The sequence below is a fragment of the Plecotus auritus genome (assembly GCF_963455305.1).
Source record: "Plecotus auritus genome assembly, chromosome: 5".
In the NCBI taxonomy this organism is placed as follows: Eukaryota; Metazoa; Chordata; class Mammalia; order Chiroptera; family Vespertilionidae; genus Plecotus; species Plecotus auritus.
The window spans coordinates 11,164,851-11,192,007 of NC_137776.1; the positions used below are offsets into that span (position 1 = coordinate 11,164,851).

At 44.6% G+C, this 27,157-nt stretch overlaps 1 protein-coding gene across 1 annotated transcript in view; it reads left to right on the forward strand.

The window, feature by feature from the left end:
- KIAA2012 overlaps positions 1 to 26,528 on the forward strand; it is a gene marked incomplete at its 3' end in the record, with an annotated part of 100,196 nt that extends 73,668 nt beyond the window's left edge. The window contains 8 exon segments of the mRNA XM_080671130.1: positions 9,357 to 9,447; positions 15,422 to 15,587; positions 17,370 to 17,484; positions 19,932 to 20,272; positions 22,551 to 22,753; positions 23,510 to 23,682; positions 24,506 to 24,725; positions 26,390 to 26,528. Of these exon segments, the coding sequence (XP_080527256.1) occupies positions 9,357 to 9,447; positions 15,422 to 15,587; positions 17,370 to 17,484; positions 19,932 to 20,272; positions 22,551 to 22,753; positions 23,510 to 23,682; positions 24,506 to 24,725; positions 26,390 to 26,528 (1,448 nt within the window).
- Positions 26,529 to 27,157: the final 629 nt, after the last annotated feature.

Sequence of the window (27,157 nt, forward strand, 5' to 3'; positions counted from 1 at the left end):
AATGATGAGAGAGACTCACTGATCAACTGCCTCCTGCACACCCCCTACTGGGGATGGAGCCCGAAACCCAGGCATGTGCCCTTGACCTGAATTGAACCTGGGACCCTTCAGTCCGAAGGCCGACACTCTATCCACTGAGCCAAACCAGCCAGGACCATGATGATTTCTTTCATTTCCAAATCAGTCTCAGTGGGGTGGGGATTGCTCTGGGGGGACTGATTGAGTCCTCTGTGTAAGTCCTTTTTTGCTTAAATCCAGGTGTGGGTAGCAGATCCAACCCAAGCAAAGCAGCCTTACCAGCCTCTGCATTCTGTGAAAGGTTATGTACTAGTTTATCTGATATGTAATAGTTTATCTGATTTTAGCCTCTCTGTAACCTTATGAGATAAAGTACATTATCCCTGTTTCACAGATAATGAGGCTCAGAGAGGTTAGGCAACCTGCCCAGAGTAACAGCCAGTAAATGGAGGAGCTGAGGTATGAACCCAGGTTCCTATGACTTCAAGCCGTTGACTTTTTAAAAGAGCTGTAACTACATCCGTGTGTTTCTGATTAGGAAATAGGTACAAAGTCAGAAACGTCACAAAATTATGGCAGCAATTTTTTAAGCCAGCATGAATCTGGGAGATTATTTAACATCTCTAGAAATCATTTTATATTGCAGATAAATGAAGTTGAGGTCTCGAGGTCAAGACAATTATGCAAATTGCAGCTAATTATTAAAACGAAGGCAATCCAAGTCTCTGCTCAGGGTTTGTGGGTGTTTAGTTCAATTTAGTTTCGTTTTCATGGGCTTTGCTCAGGGGCAGTTTCTGCCCCCAGGAGTAAACAGCTCCAGAAGACACAAGTGTACAGACTGTCCAACCTGTGCAAAGAATTGAGGGGTTGCCAGTGTTGCCAAGGTTTCTCTTAAAGCTGTGGAGAAAACAGAGACCAGAAGTGTGTGCTCAGAGGCAGTGGCCCTGCCCCTAGAATCTGCAGCCTGGAAGGTGAGACCACCGCCATGTCACCTCATGATGTTGATCGGGGCTCCTCAATCCCTGGACTGCTCCGTGCAAGGCCTGCGCAGCCACTGGACACGGCCAGGCTCTGCTCTCCGGAGCCCTGGTACTGGGTTCAAAGAGCCTGCTCATTCTCAACAACCCAGATGACCTACATGCTCCGTTGCTGCTTTATTTTTCCTTCTAGAAAGTTCTCTTCCAGAGCAGGAAGTGATGCCTCCTTAAGAATGTTTCTGGCCCTAGCTGATTTGGCTCAGTGGACAGAGTGTCTGCCTGCAGACTGAAGGGCCCCAGGTTCAATTCTGGTCAAGGGCACATGCCCAGGTTGCAGGCTCAATCCCCAGTAGGGGGCATCAATGATTCTCCCTCATCATTGATGTTTCTATCTCTCCCTTCCTCTCTGAAATCAATATATATATATATATATATATATATATATATATATATATATATATATATATACTTTTAAATAGAATGTCTCTGGCTCGCTCCATCAGCCCAGGATGAGAACCCCAGGACACAGCTATTGCCTTTGATCCTGAAAATTCTCTTCACCTTCCAGGAAGTAAAGCTCACTTCTAATTTGACACCAAATTATTCAAAACCAAACAAGGACAATATAAAAAAGGAAACTTATAGACCAATCTTACTTATGATCAAAGAAGTAAAACTCCTATAAAATATTAGCCAATTAAATCCTTAAGCATATAGATAGATAAAAATAGATAAATATATAGATATAATGACTGAATTCATTTTATCCCAGGAATTCAGAAAAGATGATCTACATTTGAAAATATGTTTATGTAATTCACATCAAGAGGTGAAAGGGGAGCCCTAGCTGGTTTGGCTCAGTGGATAGAGCGTCAGCCTGCAGACTGAAGGGTCCCAGGTTCGATTCCAGTCAAGGGTACATGCTCGGGTTGCGGGCTCGATCCCAGTAGGGGGCATGCAGGAGGCAGCCAATCAATGATTCCCTCTCCTCACTGATGTTTCTATCTCTCTCTTCCTTCCTATCTGAAATCAATAAAAATATATTTTTTAAAAAAAAGAGGTGAAAGGGGAAAAACCTTAGGGTCACCTCAATAGTTGCAAAAGGAAAAATAAATTTATAAAACGCACCTATTATCGTACTAGGACTAGAAGAAGATCCTGATTTTGACAGAGTATCTACCGCCTGGCTGGTATAGCTCAGTGGTTGAGCGACAACTTATGAACCAAGAGGTCAAGGTTGATTCCTGGTCCGGGCACAAGCTCAGGTTGCAGGCTTGATCCCCAGTAGGGGGCGTGCAGGAGGTAGCTGATCAATGATTCTCTCTCATCATTGATGTTTTTATCTCTCTCCCTCTCCTTTCCTCTCTGAAATCAATAAAAAAATATTTTTTTAAAAAAAAAATTATTTACAAAAAACTTGCAGTAAACATCACACTTCAATGGTAGAACTTTAGAAGTATTCTTTGTAGAAACAGGACTAGGATAAGGATGCCCTTGCTCATTGTTTCTATTTCAACACTGTACCAGCACAATAGGGAAAGGGAAAGGAAAGGGATGAAAAGAAGGAAGTAACACTGTCATCATTCCCAATAGTATTACTTACATGGGAAATCCGAGGGCCTCTACAGAGATAAGCTCTTAAAAGACAAACCATTAAAAGACCCCAAAATTCAGCAAGATTACTAAATGTAGATCAATAAATAAAAATCATTGGTGGGAAAAAGTGTTTTAAAACAGGAATCATGATTCATAATGCAGTTTTGAAATAATTGTTATTATGGAAAACCCCAAACATGCACAAAAGTAAACAGAACAGTACAATGAATCCCATGTCCCCATCTCCTGGCCAATATTGTTCACCTACATCCCCAACTCCTTCCTCCTTTCCATGTTATTTCTAAGCCAATTCCAGGCTCATATCCTTTTACCCATATACACTTGAGTATGTATCTCTAAAAGATCAGAAAAGACTCTTTTGACATAACCATAGCAATACAATATCACTATTGCATCTAAGAATTAGAATTATTCTTTTTTCTTTTTTTAAAAAATATATTTTATTGATTTTTTACAGAGAGGAATAGAGAGTTAGAAACATCGATGAGAGAGAAACATCGATCAGCTGCCTCCTGCACATCCCCAACTGGGGATGTGCCCGCAACCAAGGTACATGCCCTTGACGGGAATCGAACCTGGGACCTTTCAGTCCACAGGCCAACGCTCTATCCACTGAGCCAAACCAGTTAGGGCTAGAATTATTCTTTAATGTACTTGAATATTCAATCAGTTTTTTCCATGTTCTAATTGTTTCACAATTGTTACAATTGTTTTAGAATTCATTTGCAATGGGTTGTATGACCTTTAAGTCTCATTTAATTCATAGGTTCCCCTCCGTTCCTGCCCGCCCCCCTTTTAGTTTATTTTTAGGAAATTGAGTCACTTGTTCTGTAGAGTTCCCCTCAGTTTAGATGTTGCTGATTGCATCCTCGTGGTGTAGTTTCACAGGTTTCTCTGTCTTCTGTGTTTCCTTTAAGTTAGTACTTAGATCGAGAGACGTGATCACAGACAGGTTTGGTTTTTCCTGTTGCAAGTCCACTTCATGGAGGGCGTTGTGTTCTTCCATCAGGAGACTTAATGTCTGCTTGTCTCTTCATGATGCCAGCCGTTACCTATCCTTTTATCCATGAGGGGTTGCAAAATAGTGATGGTGAAATTCTGTCATTCTTTCTTCACTTATTATTTGGGAAACTCTTACAAAAAGAAACTTCCCTCTTCTACTGTTTAGTTATCCAGTGGTATAGTTTATGTAGGAAGGCAGGAAAAATGTAATTTTTAAATATAATGCTATATATATACATATATGTGTGTATATATATATATATATATATATCCTATCAATAAATCTAAAAAAGGGCATGTCATTTTCATGAATGATAAAAATGTATTAAATTAAATAAAAATAGATCTGAATACATACAATTTTCTATATAATGCTGTATATAATATTCATAGATAGGAAGATCACTATCATAAAGATGACAATTCTCCCGAAATTAATCCATAAATTCATTGTAATTCCCATTTTTTAAATATTTTTTATTGATTTCAGAGAGGAAGGGAGAGGGAGAAAAAGATAGAAACATCGAAAATGAGAGAGAATCATTGATTGGCTGCCTCCTGCACACCCCACACTGGAGACTGAGCCTGCGATCTGGGCATGTGCCCTGACCAGGAACCGAACCGTGACCTCCTGGTTCATAGGTCAATGCTCAACCACTGAGCCACAAAATTGGCGGGGCACAATTCCAATTTTTAAAATGCCCCAATAGGGTTTTTGGTGGAACATGGTAAGTTGATCCCGAAAGTCATAAGGAGGGGTCAAAAATGCCAATATGATGTTGAAGAAAAGCAAAGTGGAAGAGTTTGCTCAGCAAAACATTAAGATTTACTTTAAAGCTAAATGATATTGCTTAGAGACGGACAGAAGAGTATAGAGAATCGGGGCGGGGGGGCGGGCAGGGATGCACTCACATATGGCAAAAATGGCATTATAACACAGTGGGGAGAGAAAGGCTGTCTCCAGGAATCAGGATGCTCCTTTCCTAAAGGGAGGCCCCTCACCTGACCTGCTTCAGGGAGAACAGGGAGGTGAGAGTCCTTTCTGTACCCGCTGTTTCTCAGGGTCCTTCAGCTTAAAATATTCAGCTTGACATATTTTGGAATAGCATGTTTTGAACCCTGTCAACTGGTAAGTACCAAGTTTAAGAGAATGATTACGTCTGGGAGAGAGAGTGAGGGAAGTGACATCGTATGTGATAGCATGAAGTCTTGGACTATTTATTTATTTATTTGGGGAAAATGGGAATAAAATATGGCAAAATGTTAAGATTTCACAAAGTTAGGTGCTGAGTACCTGGGTAATCATGATGCAGTATTTTTTTCTATACTCTGCATTCTTAAAATATTTTACAGATTTAAAAAAAAAAAACAGTGAAAAGTTGTAAATATAATTCAAAATATTGCCTTGGTTTATTTCAGAACTTCCTAAATATCAGGTTATTTTACTAGAGAGAGAAAAAAAATCACCTTGCTGTGGTTCCCATCCCAGAACGGACAGAGTTTCAATTCTAATCAAAATGGTGAGATGACGCCAGTGTAGAACCTCAGCTCTTGGTCAATACAAACGCGCCCTCTGCTGGTCCTATCATGCCCTGTTCAAAATAGCTGGGGGGTGGGGAGGGAGGGCAGTGGATGTCCAATGACACAGCTTTTTCTGAGCCAGCCATGCTAAACAAAGACACCCTCACAGAATTCCCCTTATCACGAAAATACTATAATAAGCTCTCATGCTCCGTTAATATTACATGCTATTCAAGACTAATTCCAAGATACCACTTCAGTCAACTTCTCAGTTTCCTCAACGACCTTGTGCATTAAGTTTGTCCCCACTCCAAAGCCTGGAGGTTGGTGTCTGTGCCACCCTTAATGTGTGGGAATGGCAGAAGGAAGTCCAAGTTGAAACGAGGCTCTAGGGTGGGGGGCACTGGGACAACAATTGAACACGGAAAGATGGATTAACTGTATGATTAAGAGAATGATGCTGGCAGGGTGAACTTTTTCTTTTCAAATCTTTTTTTAAATTATAATACCTTTAAATAAAATCGAGAAGAAATAAATTAATTTGTGCAAGCATCTATTGCTCAGAGAATGAAAAAAAAAAACACACAGAGATTGAATATTAGGGTCTGTTCTTCAAAAAGGTTTTTAGTTTTAGTTTCGTTTTGTTTGCTGTTAACATCCATCTTCCCCACCAGACCTTAAGTTCCCTGAGACCAGGGTGTGTGTCTGTCCTACTCACCACTGTATTCCCAGCACCTAACACAATGCCAGCATGTAGTAAGTATTTCACAGACAAGTGATAAATGAAGGAATGAATGACCATTTCGATGGACTATAAATTGGTACAAATTCTCTGGGGAACAATTTGGCAGTAGTCGTTGTTCCTTAAAGACTGTACATCCTTTAATACTCATAGATGTGGACAAAAAAGTAAGCCTTGTAATAATCAAAAACATTCCTCTCAAGGATATGCTATGCAAAGTTCTTCATAGTTATAACAAACTAGAGGCCCGGTGCATGAAAATTCATGCACTGGAGTGAGGGTCCCTCAGCCGCCCGGCCTGCTCCCTCTCATAGTCGGGAGCCCTCAGGGGTGGGAGGCGACCCAGCAATCAGGGGAAGGCGATGCCTCGTCACACCTCTGCTGCTGCCACTGCCAGCAGCGCAAGCCTTGGCCGGCCCTGGTTACCTGAGCCTCGGGCGGCCCTGGGCGGCTGGGCAGCCACCATCTGAGGCTTGCCTGTGCCTCGGGCCAGCCCTGGGCAGCTGGGCAGCCACCATCTGAGGCTTGCCTGTGCCTCGGGCCAGCCCTGGGTGGCTGGGGAGCTGAGGAGACTGGGGGACTCCGGAGGCTGGCGCGCAGAGCAGCCAGGCCTGCCTGGGGACGGGCCCGGCCTTGCTGCACACCTGCCACCCCGGCGGGGCTGAAGGGACTGGGCACTGCCATCTTGTGGCTGTGGGCACTGCCATATTTGAGGGTGTGGCAGTCAATTAGCATATTCCCTCCTTATTGGCTGTTGGCACCACCAACTTTTGCAACAGCATGAGGGTCAATTAGCATATTCCCTCTTTATTAGATAGGATGTGAAACAATCTGAATTTCAAAAATTACATGTTTGGTTTTAGTCATTTATAGTACATCCATATGATGAAATGCTGTGCTGCTATTAAAATCATTTTTAAGAATATTTATGATACAGAAAAGTACATTAAAATTATATATACACTATTTTATCAATTCTATTAAAATATTAGTGTATAATTCGTATATGTACGTGAAAGTAAATATGCCAAAATCTCTGCAGTAGTTGTATAAAGGCAGAGTGATCAAGGGTGGTGTTGTTTATTTTTACCAGGTGCCAGCACTGTTTTAAGCACTTTATTGTGTTAATATATATTTTGTTAGGCTTTTAGCAGCTTTAACCAGGGATGATTAACATACATAAATGGAACCTATTTAAATTGTACAATTAGATAGGCTTTGTTGTGTTAAATATTACGATTTTTTTTTTCTGCAAAGATTTTAATGCACAATGGGGGAAAAGGGAGACATATGTAACACGACAATAAAGATTTTTTTTTAAGATTTTAATGCAGCCAACTTTGCTTATCCTTAAATTTTAATTGTGTATAATTACAAAATTGTCTATCATTGAAACCTTAAACATTGCTTTGATTTTGAGTTTTTCCCAGTTTTGTAAGGATATAGACATATAACACTGTATTCGTTTAAGGTGAATAACATAATGATTTGATATATGAATATATTGCAAAATGATTACCACAATAAGTTTAGTTAGCATACATCAGCTCATATAGTTAACAATTTTTTTTCTTGTGAGGAGAACTTTTGAGATTTACTATATAAGTTTTGATATATGTATACACCCATGAAACCACCCAGCACAATCAAGATAAAACATTTATCACTCCCAAACATTGCCTCATGCCCACCCCCTCCAGCCTCCCTCATCCCCAGACAATCACTGATCTGCCTTCTGTTGCTATAGATTCATTTACTTTTCTAGAATTTTATGCAAATGGATCATACCATATGCACTCTTTTTTGTCTGGTTTCTTTCACCACATAATTCTTTTGAGATTCATCCATGTTGTTGAGTGCATCACTACTGTATTCCTTCTTACTGCTGAGGAGTATTGCATTGTATATACATACCAGTTTGTTCATCATTCCTCTGTTGATGGACATAGGGGCTGTTTCAAGTTTTCAATTATTACAAATGAACTATTACTATGCACATTTGTGTACAAGTCTTTGTATGAACATAGGCTTTCATTTCTGTTGGATAAAATACCTGGAAGTATCATGGGTAGATGACATGATATATATAATATTTAATTTCTTAAGAAACTGTCAAACTATTTTCCTAAGTGGTTGTACCATTTTACATTCCAACCAGCAGTGTGTGAGGGTTCCAGTTCCTCCATCTCCTTGTCAACTCTGTGTAGTCGGTCTTTTTCATTTTAGTCATTCTCATAATTATGTGTGTTGGGAGGGTTCTTCTTTATGCTTTTTCGTGCTTTCCTAATTTTTTGCAATAAAATATATCTTCCATCATTTAAAAATTGTTTACAGTAACTAAAATAAAAGCTAGCCGATAGTCCAATATGAAGTCTTAGTCTAGATCAGTAGTTCTCAACCTTCTAATGCCGCGACCCTTTAATACAGCTCCTCATGTTGTAGTGACCCCCAACCATAAAATTATTTTCGTTGCTACTTCATAACTGTAATTTTGCTACTGTTAATGAATCGTAATGTAAATATCTGAGAACCCTGCTAGCGGTTCTCAACCTGTGGGTCATGACTGCTGCTATAGAGCCTAAGACCATCGGAAAACACAGATATTTACATTACGATTCATTAACAGTAGCAAAATTACAGTTATGAAGTAGCAACGAAAATAATTTTATGGTTGGGGGTCACCACAACATGAGGAGCTGTATTAAAGGGTCGCGACATTAGAAAGGTTGAGAACCACTGGTCTAGAGATTCTTCTCATTTTAAAAGAGCTACACAGTATGGCCTTTGGCATCCCCAGCAAAGAGTACCAGCTGTGTGACCTGCATGAGCCTTCCTTCTGCAACAACATTTGTGGGGTTTTTTAATCAATTTTCTTTTCAATGTTATCACCACACAGGGTTTTAAGAAAAATATAAGTACACATAAACCTTCCAATCTATTTTTTCTATTTTCTCCTCCACACCTTATTTATCTACATACATATTTTACAGGATTCTAACATACTATAGTTTATATTTTTTGTCATTGTATTATATATCTTCCATACTGCTCATTTATTTTGCAACCATAATTTTAAATGTCAAATTAATACATCATAAGTTACTTCCCTAATCTCCCATTGTTGAGCTGTTTTTAATTTTTTACTATTAATAATAAAGTTGTAATAAATAAGTTGGCACAAAAGGCTAGCTATTTCTTCCTTTGAATTATTTCCTTATGATAAATACCCAGGAGTGAGATTCCTAACCAAAGACCAGCCATTTCTCTGGTTCTTGATACATACTTTCCCAAAGGGTTTTACTAATTTTAATGTCATGTGCCAGCACTGATTTCTGCAGTGTTTGCTAATGTCCTGGGTATAACTTCTCTCACTGCTCTAATTTGCATGCTGTCGACTTCTTACCAGGTAGACATTTTCCCATGTTTGGGATCACTGACGGTTGTCCTTTGCTGATGAAGGGTGCTCTCTGTTTTCACAGACCCAGAGCCAAGGAGCGTGACCCTGGACCCTCGCAGTGCTTCCTGGGCTGAAAACATCCAGAGGCCTAAGGCAGACACTGTCCAAAAGGCGTAAGTGTTCAAAGTTGGAATGACGTGGACTTCTCTGCTTTTATTTTGTTTTTAATATATATTTTATTGATTCCAGAGAGGAAGGGAGAGGGAGAGAGAGACAGAAATATCAACAATGAGAGAAAATCATTGATCAGCTGCCTCCTGCACGCTCCACACTGGGGATGGAGCCTGCAACCCTGGGCATGTGCCCTGACTTGGAATCGAACCGTGACCTCCTGGTTCATAGGTTGACACTCAACCACTGACCCACACTGGCTGGGCTTGGGTTTTTTTCTTAATTCACTTCGTTTCTGTTTCTTCTAAAGATCCTCAGCTGATAGCATACTCTGACAGCCAGAATTAAACTGCTGTCTAAAAAAAAAACAAAGATTCTTGGGAGGACTGTATGGTGATGTGTTTCCTATTTAAACCATACTCTTTGGGCGGTGGGTGACGAGTGACATTTCACTCTAACAGTGTGGAAGCAGCTTTCTCCATTTGTCCCTTTAACTGAGATCTCCAGATATGCCTAGGAAGCTGAGGTCTGTCCATCCACCCGGGTTTCTCCTCTCAGCATGCACTCAGCTCTGGGTAAAGTAAATAACACTGGTAATACTAAATACTAACACTAAATGCTAGCATATATTAAGTGCTTCCTCTGTCTCCACCTCCCTCTGGAACTGGAACCTACTGTGGCTTCTCCTGAGCCTCCGGGACTTGAGAACCTGCCTCCCCTGCCTCGTGGGGTAGGCATTCCCTCCTGAGTCAAAAAGGCTTTGTGGGAGAACAACCAAGATGGCGGCATAGGTAAACACCTGTACTTGCTGCCTCTCACAACCACATTAAAACTACAACTAAAAAACAAAACAAATATCACCCAGAAACATGGGAAAGCTGGCTGAGTGGAAGTTCTACAACTAGAAGGAAAGAAAAAGCGCATTGAGACCGGGTAGGAGGTGCAGAGGTGTGGAGGCGCGCACAAAACGGGCTGGCAACTGGGTGCGCTATTGGTTTTTTTCTATCGGGAGGGAGATACAAGCTCCCGATTGCCCTGAACTCCAGTTCCGGGCGAGACTCTGGGGACCCAGACCCATACAGGGAGAAACTGGACTGTCTGGCATCAGGCCAGAACACGAGGGCGACTTTCTCTCAGAGGTGCTCGCAGCGATCATTGTTCCTGCTCGGGGCTGCGGGACACAGAGACCCTGGGACCTCTCCGGGGCAGGGCTGACTGGCAGCCATTGCTGTTTGCTCAGCCCTGGTGATTCCCTGAGACCCCGCCCCACCCAGTTTACAAACCCACCCAAGCTGTGCACAGCAGCTTTTGCATATGAATGGCCTGTCCTTTTGCAACCTAAAACCTAACAGACTGCAGCTGGGTCAGAGAGCTCCAAAGCTTCCAAAAGGCCTAAGGCCTGGCAGCAGCAGCCTGCATTGCTTCACAGCTGGGCCTCATCTGGGCACTTCCAAACCCCAAACAAAGAAGAGGAATCTGCAGATCTCTCTGTAGCTCCTGCTGGGTGGCCTCAGGCAGTGGCTGACTTTGCACCTCCTTGGAGATCCAAGAGCCAGTGTACCCAATGGTCAGAGTGAGACCATCCAGATTACAACTCCTCACATCCATAAGAGACACACTCAGGGGCAGACTCAGTGAGCGCCAAAACCCCACTAAAGCAAGTCTTGCCCCATAAGTGTGTCTCCAGCACAGCAGTTCTCCCACTGTAGACACAGCTGGTCCTCATAGCCAATTGGCCCGGGGGTCAATTCCTCCCAGTGATACCAACAGCAATCAAGGTTTAACTACAGCAAGACTGTGCACACAGCCCACAAACAGGTGCACTAAGAGTGTCCACCTCAGGTAACTGGGTAGGCTGAGCCACTGGGCCCTATAGGACACCTAGCACACAAAGCCACTCTATCAACACAGGAAAGCAGCCAAAATGCAGAGACAAAGAAACAGGTCACAAATGACAGAAATGGAGGAAAGCAAATGACTGGGTATAGAGTTCAAAACCACGGATATAAGGTTATTCAAGAATCTTCTAGAAACTTCTGAGAAATTAGTGAGACCCTCAAGGATATGAAAAAGGACCAATCAGAAATTAAGCATACACTGACTGAAATAAAGAATAATATACAGAAACCAAGATGGCGGCATAAGGTAAACACCTCTACGTGCTGCCTCTCACAACCACACCAAAACTACAACTAAAAGACAAAACGTCCATCACCCAGAACCACGGGAAAGCTGGCTGAGTAGAAGTTCTACAACTAGAAGGAAAGAGAAAAGAGAATTGAGAACGGGTAGGACGTGCACAGGCACAGAAAAGCAGAAGTATGGAGGCGCACAAATCGGGCTGATGGCTGGCGACTGGGTGCGCTGTTTTTTTCAACCCCAAGGGAGACACAAGCTCCCGACTGCCCTGAACTCCAGTTTCCGGCGAGACTCTGGGGACCCAGACTCCTACGGGGAGAAGCTGGACTATCTGCCATCGGGTCAGAAAGTGAGGGTGGCTTTCTTGCAGAGGTGAGTGCAGGAATCATTGTTTACTGCACTGGGGCGCGGGACACGGGGACGCAGAAACGCGGGGATGCGGAAACGCAGAGACACAGAGACAGCTGACTGGCAGCCATCACTGTTTGCCATGCCCTAATGATTCCCTAAGACCCCGCCCCGCCCAGTTTACAAACCCACCCAAACTGTGCACAGCGGCTTTTGCATATAAATGGCCTGCCCTATCACAGCTTAACCTAACAAACTGAAGCTCTGGTCAGACAGCTCCAAAACTTCCAAACCCCAAGCAAAGAGGAGAAATCTGCAGATCTCGCTGAGGCTCCTGCTGAGTGGCCTCAGACAGTAGCTGACCTGGACCCCATTGGAAATCCAGAAGCCAGTGTACCTAGTGGTCAGTGTGAGACACCAGATTTCAACTACTCACATCCATAAGTGACACATTCAAGAGGCAGACTCAGTGAGCACCAAAGCCACACTAAAACAAGTCCTGCCCTATAAGGATGTCTCCAGCACAGCAGTTCTTCCGTTATAGACACAGCGGGTCCTCACAGCCAATTGGCCTGAGGGTCAGTTCCTCCCAATGTACCAACAGCAATCAAGGCTTAACTACCACAAGACTGTGCACACAGCCCACAAAGGGGTGCACCAAGAGTATCCACCTCAGGTGATTAGGGTGGCTGAACCACTGGGCCCTATAGGTCACCTACCATAGAAAACCACTCCATCAACACAGGGAAGCAGCTAAAATGCGGAGACAAAGAAACATGTCACGAATGAAAGAAATGGAGGAAAGCAAACTATTGGACATAGAGTTCAAAACCACAGTTATAAGGTTACTCAAGAATCTTCTAAAAACCTCTGAGGAATTTAGTGAGACCTTTAAGGATCTTAATGAGAATGCCAAAAAAAAAAAATAAATAAAAAAGGACCAGTCAGAAATTAAGCATACACTGACTGAAATAAAGATTATATAGAAATTCAACAGTAGACCAAAGGACCCCAAGAATCAAACCAAAGATTTGAAATATGAGAAAACAAAAAACAACCAACCAGAAAAAACAAAAAGAAAAAAGAATCCAAAAAATATGAAGATAGTGTAAGGAGACTCTGGGACAACTTCAAGCGTACCAACATCAGAATTATGGGGGTGCCAGAAGAAGAGAGAGAGCAAGATACTGAAAACCTACTTGAAGAAATAATGACTGAAAACTTCCCCTACCTGATGAAAGAAATAGACTTATAAGTCCAGGAAGTGCAGAGAACCCCAAACAAGAGGAATCCAAAGAGGACCACACCAAGACACATCATAATTAAAATGCCAAAGGCAAAAGACAAAGAGAGAATAGTAAAAGCAGCAAGAGAAAAACAGTTAGTTACCTACAAGGGAGCACCCATACGACTGTCAGCTGATTTCTCAACAGAAACTATGCAGGCCAGACGGGAAATATTCAAAGTGATGAGCAGCAAGAACCTACAACCAAGATTACTCTACCCAGCAAAGCTATCATTTAGAATTGAAGGTCAGATAAAGAGCTTCACAGATAAGAAAAAGCTAAAGGAGTTCATCACCACCAAACCAGGATTACATGAAATGCTGAAAGGTATTCTTTAAGAAGAGGAAGAAGAAGAAAAAGGTAAAGATAAAAATTATGAACAACAAAGTGACAACAAATACATATCTATCAACAAGTGAACCTAAAAATCAAGTGAATAAAAAATCTAATGAACAGAATGGACTGGTGAATATAATAGAATCAGGGGCATAGAAAGGGAGTGGACTGACAATTCTCAGGGAGAAGGGGGTGTGGGAGTGTGGGAAGAGATTGGACAAAAATCTTACACCTATGGATGAGGACAGTGTGTATGGGGGGTAAGGGCAGAGGGTGGGGTGGGAACCAGGTGGAGGGGAGCTATGGGGGGGAAAACGAGGAACAACTGTAATAATCTGAACAATAAAGATTTATTTTTTTTAAAAAAAGGCTTTGTGTTCCCTAGCAACAAAGGGAGAAGGGCACTTGGATGGAGAGGCAGCTCTCTGAAGAATTCCGGTTTTTTACTTTTATATCTCATCTTTTTCCAAAATGGATTTAAACTGCTTCCAACAACAATCCATCACCAGAGAGAGAGAGAGAGAGAGAGAGAGAGAAAAAGAGAGAGATCAAAAAAATTGTTTAATCAGGAGGAAAAGAAAAAAGAACACCAACACTCCACAAAAGTCATTATAGACAGTGTGATTAAAGAACAGACTTTCAGGCTTGATACAGAGATTCCTGAATGTGGAAGGGAAAAAAACAACACGGTCAGGTTTGTGGTTCTCATTTACAGCATACCTGTTCCTCAGGGGAAATAAATGTTTTCCCAGCCCTAAATTCTAAAAGATACCTCTGTGGGTTTTTATAGAGTGACATTGAATGATTTAAAGACTCATATATTTACAGGAAAATTCCATTTACCTCATTTGACAAATATTTCTGAAGTTTCTATAGTAAGGCCCTATGCTGGCACAGCACAATAAATATAATACCGATGTAGCTAAAAAATGAAGTGCCCAGAACCAGGCCTGGCACACAGTAGCTGTAGCTGCGCTGTTCCTGAAATCCATGTGGCTGTTTCTAATGACCTTTTTACCCAGAGAAAATAAGTCAGTTGTCCACCAGCCACACTGTCAGTGACAACAATTCTATTGGGGCTCAAACTAACACAGCACTTGACCTTTTAGCGGCTGAATTTGACCAAGAATAGAATTCCAAGGGCAGAAAGGAATGGATGGGTAGTTGCATCTTCTTATGCAATCTTTCTTAAAAGTCACCTTATTTTTCAGCTATGCCTTTGGTAGAAGAAATTTCAGTTAGATAATCCTATGTCATTCAAGTGAAGGTGTAAACATGCAATCCCAAAGAGGCAAACTATTTTTCCTGCTACCTAAGTTTTAGAATTGAGCCTGAGACAACCCCAAAAGGGAAGACCAAACTTTCTCATCTTCTTATTCAGAAAAAGAGGGGTGACTAAGTGTGTGAAATGCCCACCAAGTGTATGAAACGGTCAGGTGTGTGAAATGGTCAGGTGTGTGAAATGGCCAGGTGTGTAAAATGGCCAGGTGTGTGAAATGGTCAAGTGTGTGAAACGGCCAGGTGTGTGAAATGGTCAGGTGTGTGAAATGGTCAGGTGTGTGAAATGGCCAGGTGTGTGAAACGGCCAGGTGTGCGAAACGGTCAGGTGTGTGAAACGGCCAGGTGTGTGAAATGGTCAGGTGTGTGAAATGGCCAGGTGTGTGAAACGGCCAGGTGTGCGAAACGGTCAGGTGTGTGAAACGGCCAGGTGTGCGAAACGGTCAGGTGTGTGAAATGATCAGGTGTGTGAAATGGTCAGGTGTGTGAAATGACAGAGAACAGGTGCTCAGTCAGTGTTCACACTCTCTCTTCCTTGTCCGCCAGAGTTTTCTCTTTAGTTTGATCCTGTTGGTTTGCTTTTTCAAAGGGGCAGAGATTATGGCGTATTCCATCTGCACAGAAGACTCGCAGAACCTGGGCCCGAGTCCCCAGAGAGGCTGGGTCCTGTCGACACACCTCTTCTTCCAAAAGAAAAAGAAGGGAAGACTAGACCAAGATTGTCCAAGCAGCAAACACCAGCCAGCATCGGTCGTGTGAGTGTAAAGAGGAGCTTGGTCAAAAAGCCCCCCTGGCTCATGCTCCCAGCAGGGCCCCACTGTAGCTAGCTGTGTAGATCGCTCACTGTATAAAGACACCTGACAAAGCGAGCGAACCGGAGCTGAAACCCAGTCTTTGGCCTGCTCACCAGGTCCTGCCCCCCAGCACTGAAGGACAGGGTGCCTGTTTCTAATTCCTACAAAGGTACTAAAAGGAAACTTCCGTTTCCCTGCACTTACACCAAATGTGTGGGGGTTCTCCCCACAACAACCAATTCTCCAACTCTCTAGGACAGCGGTCGGCAAACCGTGGTTCGCGAGCCACATGCGGCTCTTTGGCCCCTTGAGTGTGGCTCTTTCACAAAATACCACGGCCTGGGCGAGTCTATTTTGAAGAAGTGGTGTTAGAAGAAGTTTAAGTTTAAAAAATTTGGCTCTCAGAAGAAATTTCAATTGTTGTACTGTTGATATTTGGCTCTGTTGACTAAGGAGTTTGCCGACCACTGCTCTAGGACACCAACTGGGTGTCCTACACTTCAATTCTGACACTAACTACCTGCAGTTTGTGCAGGCCCAGCATATTCAGGGCTCAGTCCTACAGATGCCCCCACTTCAGATGTCAGTCACCAGTCTCAGGTTGTTGCCTATGCTTCTGACCAACAAGCTTTAAATAGGGGATTCTCACCCCCCACTCCCAAAGGTTTGATAATTTGCTAGAATGGCTCACAAAACTCAGGGGAACATTTACTTTTGCTATTACTGATTTATTACAAAGGTTATGATAAAGGACACAAATGAATAGTCAGATGAAGAAATACATAGGGCGAAGTCCAGCATGGTCCCAACTGCGGGAGCTTCTTCCCCATGGAGTTTGGGGTCTGCCCCCCTCCCAGCATGTGGATGTGTCCACAACCCAGCAGCTCTCTGAACTCCTTTGGTTTGGATTTTTATGGAGGTTCATTACACAGGCATGGTTGATTACATCATTGGCGAAGAGCGATTAACTCTACCGCCAGCCCTTCCCTCCCCTCTGCGGTTGGGGGTGTGGGGCTAAAAGGTCCAACCCTCTAATCACCTGGTTGCTTCCCTTGGCAACCAGTTCCCCCTCCTTAGGGACTTTCCAAAAGTTTCCTCGTTTACATAATCTCAGGTGTTGTTGAAAGGAGCCCGGTAGGAATAACAAGACGTATTCCCTTTATGCTCCAGAAATTACAGGTTTTAGGAGCTTTGTGCCAGGGACTGAGAACGCAAGGCCAAATGTATATTTCTTTTTATGTCACAATATCATAGGTACTGAGTGGGTGGCTATGACCCTGCTCTGGCATCCTCTCTTAGAAGGAACCTCCATGTTGTTCCAGCCTACAGGGCTTCCTGAAAGTGAGCAAATGATGCAGCAGTGAATAAAGCTGGCTTTGATTTAAACCACTTAGCCAGTAATCGTGGCAACAGCCGTCTATCAAAGGTGAAAACTGCTTCACTTTGATCCTGCTCTGTAGACCATGATTTAGCATCAAAAAAAAGGGGGCAGATCATAAAATATACTCTATTCCTCTTTTCTCCTGTGAAATTATACCTCGTAGTTGAAAATCAAAGGCTGTACCTTAGGCTCCACACTCTCCAAGACCTGCTCTTCTGCTTCATCTGGAACCCACACATATTCCGTTCAAAGCCATTCTGTCTTGTTCAACATAATCTTCCTTTGATTTTTTTTCCCCGTTTCCTACATGTATCATGGCCCCTGAATCATAGTCCCGTTCTTTACATGTTCACCTTCAGGAGGAGATGGAGTTGATTGACAACGTCAGGAGAAAGAAAAGAACTAAGACAGACAAGTCTAAGGTGCCCAACGGGGAGAGAGAAGGAAAGGTCCACATAGAACCGAAGGCTGTTGTTGGTAAGCGAGTGTGCTGGGGGCTGGGAGTTGTCATTGAGAATCAGTGTGGATCCTATGGAACAAATTCTGTTTTGAGTCTCCTACCAGTAGACCACCAGATGTCATGTCATTATCTCAGTAGACAGGGACAGAGGAAACTGGCCTTGCCTAGAGACTTGTGATCACTGAGAGAGAATGATAATAATATTAGCACCTCTTTACTGAATACCCACTGTATTAGGAGCTCTGCATACATGATATCATACAACCCCCACATCTTGATAAAAATAATATATATAGCCCTAACCGGTTTGGCTCAGTGGATAGAGCGTCGGCCTGCAGACTGAAGGGTCCCAGGTTCGATTCCAGTCAAGGGTATGTACCTTGGTTGCCGGCTCATCCTCAGTAGGAGGTGTGCAGGAGGCAGCTGATTGATGTTTCTCTCTCATCGATGTTTCTAACTCTCTATCCCTTTCCCTTCCGCTCTGTAAAAAATCAATAAAATATATTTTTAAAAATAATGATAGTATATATATACATATATATACTATCATTATTTTAAAATATATATATATATATATATATATATATATATATATATATACTATTCACATATAGAATAACTACTATTATATCATGTGTTAGTTGAAGCTGAGAGAGGTTGGGTGACTTGCATAAGATCAAACAAACAGATCCAACAGTGTCATGGTGGACCCAGGGCCTGACCCTGCCATTTGATTCCAAACACATGCCATTACCACGGCCTCATGACCTAATAACTACATCATCATCTGAGAAGTGGGCAGGAAGAGCATTTGAGAAGGGAAAGGATGCAACCAGCTCGGAGTGATTACCCCAGCAACCATTTTTCTTACAAGGAATTCACATTCCTGTGCTTCCAGAGACTTTTTTTTTTTAAAGCCTAAAAACTACTCCTGTTCTTCTCTGGCCACCTGATTCAGAATACCCTCCAAACAAATCAAAGAATATAAGAAAGGATAACATTAAATCATCACCTGGGCCAGATTTATTTTCAAGATTTGCTTTTTTAAAGTCTTGCTGAGTCCGTGTTGTTGTAGCCCATGGCTGGATGGCAGTGACAGGATTGGAAGAAGGAAATACTTGTGGGCCCCAGAGGTGAACTGAGGAAGAGTCTTCAACTTTGCCAGGTTACAAAGCTGCCACCTCAAGCCAAACTCTGGAGGTGTGACCACCCAGCTGTGTCCACAGGTCTCCCCTCTGGAGGTCTTGCCCCCACCATTGATCAGAGTGAAACAGAACATTTTTAGTAGCAAGAATGCTGAACTACAGTTGATCCAAGTAGAATAAGGCAGTTTCTCCAAGGGTGGCCTGTGCACTACCCTTCTTAAAACACTTGGCGTGGTTGTTAGAATGCAGATCCCTACCAAATCAGACTCTAGGAGTGGGAATCGGGAATCTGAGATTCCATTGCACACTGGAGTGAAAAGTTACTGGAGGCTTGGTTGGTGTGGCTCAGTGGTTGAGCATTGACCTATGAACCAGGAGGTCACGGTTCGATTCTCAGTCAGAGCACATGCCCGGGTTGTGGGCTCCATCCCCAATGTGGAGCATGCAGGAGGCAGCCAATTAACGATTCTCTCTCATCATTGATGTTTCTATCTCTCTCCCTCTCACTTCCTCTCTGAAAAAAAATATATATATACATCCTATCTAATAAAGAGGGAATACACACATCCTATCTAATAAAGAGGGAATATGCTAATTGACCTCATGCCATCGCAAAGATGGTGGTGCCCACGGCCAATAAGGAGGGAATATGCTAATTGACTACCACACCGTCAAAGATGGAGGTGCCCACAGCCACAAGATGGTGGCACCCAGTCCCCTCAGCCCCACCGGGGCGGCAGGCGCACGGCTCCGCACACCTATCTCCGGAGTCCCCCAGTCTCCTCAGCCCCCCAGACACCTAGGGCCGGCCCAAGGCACAGGCAAGCCTTGGATGTGGCTGCCCAGCTGATGCCCGAGGCGCAGGGAAGCCTCAGATGGCGGCTGCCCAGCCGCCCAGGGCCGCCCGAGGCTCAGGTAACCAGGGCTGGACGAGGCTTGTGCTACCAGCAGTGGCAGCAGCAGAGGTGTGATGGGGCGTCGCCCTCCCCTGATCCTTGGGTCGCCTCTCGCCCCTGAGGGCTCCCGGACTATGAGAGGGGGCAGGCCATGCTGAGGGACGCCCCCCCTCCAGTGCATGAATTTTCATGCACCGGGCATCTAATATACATATCTTTTGTGCTTGCTTCAGCAGCACATATACTTAAATTGGAACGATACAGAGAAGATTAGCATGGCCCCTGCACAAGGATGACACGCAAATTTGTGAAGCATTCCATATTAAATATTAGTGTGTATATTTACATTTTAAGTTACTGAAAAGGATGCATAGAGATCACATTTACTTAGCCATACCTCTGTCCCTGACTGTTCTCACCCAGGCAAGTCAAAGGACTCAAAGGCGAAAAAGAAACCAGAGCTAATTCCCAAAGGAAAACAATCAGGAGTCAAAAGGAAAAGGACACAGAAGGAAAGGAGCCGGGAAACAGCAGCGGAGCTGAGGGGGCCTGATGTCTTCAGCTCTCAGGGAACAGAAGAAGGCACCCCAGACAGAGGTTCCCTTCCTTCGGGCCTTGATGTAGAGGAGCCGTGGCTTTCTCCCAGAGCTGATGCTCAGGAGAGCCAGGTTTCAATAGATGGAAGATCGCCGCCCACCCCGACTGTGACTGTCACGGGAAACATGGAATCCGAAGAAGACAGAAGCCACGGGGATCCTCCGAAGGTAGGCCCCAATGTTCTTGCTCCAGCCAGAGGGACCTCTTTCCTCACTGGTGCAAGGGAGAGGTGGGGGAACGGCCCACATTCCACTGCCGGTACAGAAACGGCTCTCCTGCAGAACGGTTTTACTCACTAGGCTTTGGTACCTACTGACTTTTTTTTTTAATATATATTTTATTGATTTTTTACAGAGAGGAAGGGAGAGGGATAGAGAGCTAGAAACATCGATGAGAGAGAAACATCGATCAGCTGCCTCCTGCACACCCCCCACTGGGGATGTGCCCGCAACCAAGGTACATGCCCTTGACCAGAATCGAACCCGGGACCCTTCAGTCCGCAGGCTGATGCTCTATCCACTGAGCCAAACCGGTTTTGGCCCTACTGACTTTTTGAAGAAGCCAGACCTGGTCCAAGTCATAGGGTGGCAAAGGACCTCTGCAATGATGCACTCTGAGGCTCCCCAACTTCCAGGGCACGTATCCCCCTCTTAAAGAGCAGGAAGTTGGCACAGGAGCCATCTGTGAGGGGTACAGGCCTCACAGTTACAAGGAAAGGTGGATTCAGGCCGTCAGAGCCGAGCACATAGCCTTGACTTGGCCTGAAGCTCATGCCTTTCTTGCCTCCAAAGGCGACAGCGATACCTCCCTTCCAGTATGCGTTTCCGTGGCCCACAGCGGGCCCACAGGCGGCTTACACACACCTGCCTTCACGGGTGCTTTTGCATGTAAGAGCCACTTTGTTCCAGGGGCCTTGATTCCAATGCCAAGTATTTAAGAGAAAAACTAAGTGAGTATAAGGAAAATGACCCTTGAAAATCCCTGCGTTGAACCAAAAATAATACCTTACAGGTACATCTCTCAAAAAGACCAAAACAGCCAATTTTTCCTCAGCTATTTCTTCCACTGAGGTGAAAGTGCTGAACTACATTTAAAAATATTGTACAAAAAAAAAAAAGTATCTTTAAACTCTACAAAAACACCCAGTTGAACCACTGTGGTTAAACTTGCCTACGTTCCATGCATATGGTACAACTCCGCTGACTCTCATTTGATCCTTACAGCCACACTTTTAGGTATGATTCGTTCCACTTTACAGACCTAGAAACTGAGGCTTAAAGGACCTAAACGTCTGTTGCCAGGATCATACAACCATTGAGTGGTAGAACCAAGACGTAAACCCGGTCTTTTGATTCCAAAATCAGAACCCTTGTCACCATTTTAAATTATCTACAATAATAAAAGGGTAATATGCTAATTAGACTGGATGTCCTTCCAGAGGAAGCCGGCCCGGAGCAAAGCCGGGCCTGGAGTGAAGCCCAGGTCCCGGGTGCCAGAGGGAAGCGGGTGCTGGCAGCCGGGGGAAGGAAGGCCTCCTCTTGCACAGATTTTCGTGCATCGGGCCTCTAGTTATGTATAAGGATTTCAGAAAGGTGTTTGCTTTATAGGTCTCAGTCCTCCCAGCTGCCTAGGTTACAGAATTCTGCTCTACACAGCAGACGGAAACTTCAAACTGTGTGCAGAGCTTCTCTGAGCCTGCTAGATTATCAGACTTTCTTAGATTTTTCTGTCAACCCATAGTGCCATGCTGCCTCTGCAAAGGCTAAAAAGCAAGGAAGTTTCACCCCAAGTTGGATACACATGGAAGAGTTGCCTTTCAGGCTTCCCCTCATGGGCATATTTCTGACTGACAAAGAGGCAGCAGGGAAAAAAGAGAACCTTTCATGGAAAAAGTGGGTTTGTCTGGAATTAAATGTGAGTCTGACCTAAGACTGCCCCTGGTAAATAGCCTTTACCTACAACCTGGGGTACCTAGCCCTGGCTTCATCAGAGATGCTTTTTAAAACCCTAGCTGCCTCCCACCTAAATATGATCATTTCATTGAATTGGGTGGGGGCTTGGTCTCAAGTAATTTTTCAAAGCTCCTCAGGTGATTCCATAGTGCAGCTTGGGGTGAGAATGCCAGACATACAAACATTCTGTGCCAAACGTTATGTTGACACTTTCACCATCCAGTTAATCCCAGTACTAGCCCCAAGAGAAAGATGGTATCAGAGAAACGAAGCTGCGGTCTCCAAATCTTGAAGCAAGTAAGAGAGAGACTTGCACCCAGGTCAGTCAGATCCCAGAGCCCACGCTGGTGGCAGCTGCTTATGCGGCTGAGGTCAGAGTGTGGACACAACTTAATGATTCCATCTCAGAACAACCTCATCTGGGGGAGAGGGGGCTCGCTGCTGAAACCAGCTCCCCGTAGTCCTTCACATTAAGAACTCTCTGGTTCCTTAGGATCTCCTGGCCAAGAGGGAGCAGGAGAAAGCTCTCTGGGACAGGCAGCGAGCAGAAAGGGCCGAGATGAGACGGCTGGAGGTGGAGAGGAAGAGGAGGGAGCAGGAGGAGCAGAGGCGGCTCCGGCAGGAGCAGCTGGAGAGGGCAGAGAAGATGAAGGAGGAGCTGGAGCTGGAGCAGCGCCGCCGCGCAGAGGAGATCCGGTGGGTCCATCCGCAGCCCGAGGCCATGGCCATGTAGGAACAGAAGGAAAAGGCCACGTTAAGGGTTGAAGTTGGTTCTGCAGCTCATGCCCCGAAGTAAAGCAGCATGTCTCATTTTGCTCTAGCCCAGGGGTGGGCAAACTTTTTGACTCGAGGGCCACAATGGGTTCTTAAACTGGACCGGAGGGCCGGAACAAAAGCATGGATGGAGTGTTTGTGTGAACTAATATAAATTCAAAGTAAAGGAGCGGAGGGGAGAGCAAGAGAACCGGATAGAACAGCCGGATCCGGCCCGTGGGCCGTAGTTTGCCCAAGGCTGCTCTAGCCTCAGCTATACTAGGAAAAACCTGGACCAGAGAAAATACGGTCATTAGGGGTTACTGCAGGTTCACGGGGCCTTCCAGGCAGGGCCTTGCGATTCGGTCAAGAAAACATTTGGTGAGCCCTGCCCACGTTGTCTGCTTTACACTAGACCTGTTCATGGGCCTTGACTCATTTCATTCGATCTGCATGGCATCCCTGTGAGATGGGAGTTTTAAAAGCCATGTTATGGAAGTGCGAAAGGAAGTTGTGGGGACTTAAGGCCCCCACCCCAGAGCACGAAGCTGTGCTGAAACAGCTGGGCTCCTGGTTCCAGGCGCGTTCCAGGTGTTCCTGCCTTTGCTTCCACTGAGTGGGATGTTCCCTGTGGCCTGCAAAGCCTACAAGGATGCCCGTTTTTCCTACCATTTCCCTGATCATCTTGTGTTTCCTCAGCTTGGGGAAACAGAAACAAGAGGAAGAGCGGCAGCGGCAGGAGGAGGAGGAGAGAAAGCAGTGGCTCCAGCGGCAAGCGGCCCAGGAGAGAGCCCGGCAGCAGCAGGAGGAGTTGCAGAGGAGACTGCAGGCGCTGCAGAGGAAGCAGCAGCAGGAGGAAGCCGCGCGAGCTGGTGAGGGGGTTCTGGAGCTCTCTGCCCTTCCTGTCCATCTGGGCAGAAGCATCTTTCTCCCACTTCGGGAGTTCATTTGAACCTCCCAGGAGCTATTCCTATCCTGGCTCTTAGTGTGTGAAGCACTGTAAATGTATGAGCTTTTTTTTTTTTTTTCAAGATAACTGTAATATGTGACTATTGTGAGTTGAAAGAGATTTTTTTTTTTTTAAACTCACTTGTGGAAACGACTCTTGGCTCCTGCTCTGAATTCAGGAATCCCCTGAACAGAGCCCTGGCCCTTCCCATTGCCCTTTGCATCATGTTGCTCAGGAGCTGCCTGAATTAGAGACAGACAGAGCCCTGCTCCCAGCTTCCTTCCCCAGCAGATGGAAACACTCAAACCTCTGGATAGCTTCAGGGCAGCCTTTCAGGTGCTGATGTGGGCAATCTCTACAGCCTCACTTTTGAGAAGAGAAAGAAACTGCTGCATCTGGCACTCTTTGGACTGGACAGTCCAGCTGAGTAAGCACCAAGTTTCTCCAGACCCTGACCTGATCCCCTCTCCTCAACACATCTGCATACCACCTCAGGAGACCACTAGGCTCTGGCAAATTCTCCCCCAAGGTTTTGTGCTCATTGCACAGTGTACTGCACATAGTAGGTGCTTGATAACATACTCTCAGTCAATTCACCCCAAGGGCAGCCCCACAGAGGATCTGGCAGGCTGCTGGCAGGCAAGCTGCCGCACCTCTCCCGGGGAATCACAGGCTGGAGGTGGATCTGAGAACTGTGTTCTCCCAGAGAGACCCCTGATGAGACCGGCCCCTTTTCTATTCGGCAGAGGCAGAGAAGCAAAGGCAGCAGGAACTGGAAATGAAGCTGGCCGAGGAACACAGACGCCTGGTGGAAATGGCTGAAGAAGAGCGGCTAGAGTACCAGCGGCAGAAACAGGAGGCAGAAGAGAAGGCTCGGCTGGGAGCAGAGGAGAGGAGGCAAAAGGAAGAGGAAGCAGCGAGGCTGGCTCTGGAGAAAGCCATGAAACAAGCCCAGGAACGAGCCAGGTACTGGGTGTGTGGGCCACAGGGACCGTCTGGGCATTGTCCGCGGGCTTCACTGCCGTGTGCTGGTGCTCGCGCCGCCCTCGGGCAAGTGAAGTTTTCCCTCTCTCCCGAGCACAGTTTGAAAAATGTGAAATACAGTCTTTTGCTACAATGTCACAGAATTTCTTCATGGCTTACACAACTTGTATTGAAGCTGGGAGTTTAGAGCAGATCTCAGTCCTCTGGTTTACAGGTGAGAAAAACAAGTCCCAAAGACAGGAAAGATCTTGATCAGGGCCAGAGGGTGAGTTAGAGGCAGTACCAGGACCAGATCAAAGACACGCCCCTTCCTCCTCCCACCCCCCCACCCCCGGAGTCTGAACCACCTGCCTTTCTCAAGAAGTATTTATTGAGGACAGAAACACTGTTCTGGACACTGGGAATTCAGGAGTAAGGAAGAGCTGTCTCTTCTACCATGCCGTTTACCTGCTAGGGGAGGGGGTTGGCAACATACCCTAAGCAAATCTATTTGTAATTTAGCTGGCAATAAATGCTTTACAGAAAAAAATTAAACCTCTGATAGGATTGCAGGAGGCTTAGTTTAGATTGGTTGGCCAGGGCAAGACCTCTCAGACATATAAGGTGAAATCTGAATGACATGGACTTAGCCACATAAACATCTAGGAGAAAAATATTTCAGCAGGTAAACAGAAAGGGCAAAGAGCCAAAGAAAGGAATGAGACTGGCATGTTAGAAGAATCAAAGAAAGTCAGCGTGGCTGGAACGAAGTGAACAAAGCACAAAGAATACCTCCAGAGGAGGTTGGAGAGAGAGACTCAAACCAGATCTCACAAGGGCCTGGTTAGGAGAAAAGGCACAGAACCAGTCATCAGGGGCCAGCGGCATTCCCCCCTTTACTCTGACAATAGTAATGATCATTGCATCTTTCTGACAATAGGATCTCTCGGGTAATAGGATTTTAATCGGCTCTCTAAGCTGCATCTAAGCTAATGCTCTTTAGGGAACCAGAGAGAGAAGGCAGCCAGAATTCTATTTCAAGGTTTCCCACCTAACCTTGAGTTGTTCCTCTCTTGGACTTGCCTCATCTGTTATGTGAAGTACAAAATGGATCTTTAGTGAAATCTTGATTCCATTTCAAAATTATGTATTCCACATGTCATAGCAGTAGGGTTGGATTCCTAAGTATTGAGACCAAAAGCAAGCTATTGGAGTTCCAATTTTGCACAAAAAGAAAACTGACAGGTCATCTGAGAAGTTGAGCAGTTTTCTAAGGCTTAGTGCAAATAGCTGAAAACAGAAAACCAAGCAATAAAGGGATGTGTGAGTCGAGCCTCACTCCAGGGTTAGAATTTAATGCCAATTGGCTATATTTCCTCTTCATTGTGTGATACTGGCCCAGGTACTTTAATTTCTCTGGCCTGTGTTTCCCTCTAAAATAAGGGAGTCCCTTCCAGCAATAAAGTTTAAGAACTGAGAATTATGCCTTTCCTTTTACTTTCCCAGTAGGAAGCTCATGATACTATAAACCTCATATGTAACTAAATGAACAGAGGATGATGCAAGATAATTGATCACTAAAATCCAAAGTTCTTCTCCTAGCTTATAAGGACCATTTCCAGGATGTTTAATCAGTATTGGGATTTTGGGTGGGGTTGTCTCCTTAGGCAAAAGTCTGCTTTGAGGAAACATCTTCGTTTCTATCAAGAACTCCACAAGGAAGCCAATGGCCTGCAGTGGGCACACAACATTTCCAGACCATGGGTCTACTCTTACTTCCAGTTCCTACAAATACCCAGACCATAAGGATAGAAGAAAACTAAAAAGTAAGTTGGGAGGTGGTAAAAGAAAAAGAGAAACTTCCTTCTACAATGATGTTCCATATTGAGCCCAGTTAGTTCGATCTTGTCTTGTTCACCTCAACCCACACCTAACTTCATTCCATTCCCAACAATCCTCCCTGCCACGAATACATTACTCAACCCAGTTAAACTCTTCACTCATCTAAACCCTTTAGCTGAAACCAGTTTGGCTCAGTGGATAGAGCGTCGGCCTGCGGACTCAAGGGTCCCGGGTTCGATTCCGGTCAAGGGCATGTACCTTGGTTGCAGGCACATCCCCAGTAGGGGGTGTGCAGGAGGCAGCTGATCGATGTCTCTCTCTCATCGATGTTTCTAACTCTCTATCCCTCTCCCTTCCTCTCTGTAAAAAATCAATAAAATATATTTTCAAAAAAATAATAATAATAAACCCTTTACCCTCTCTAGCATCACCATCAATTCAATTCAGAAGCTTTGGTGCCTAAAATTGACCCAAATTTTCATCATTTGTTTTAATTTCAATAAATTTCAGTTAGTAAGGCACAAACATAATCTTAGGCTAGTCCATTTTCATTAATGTGTCTGAAAGAGTTGCAAGTAAATGGAAATTTTGTA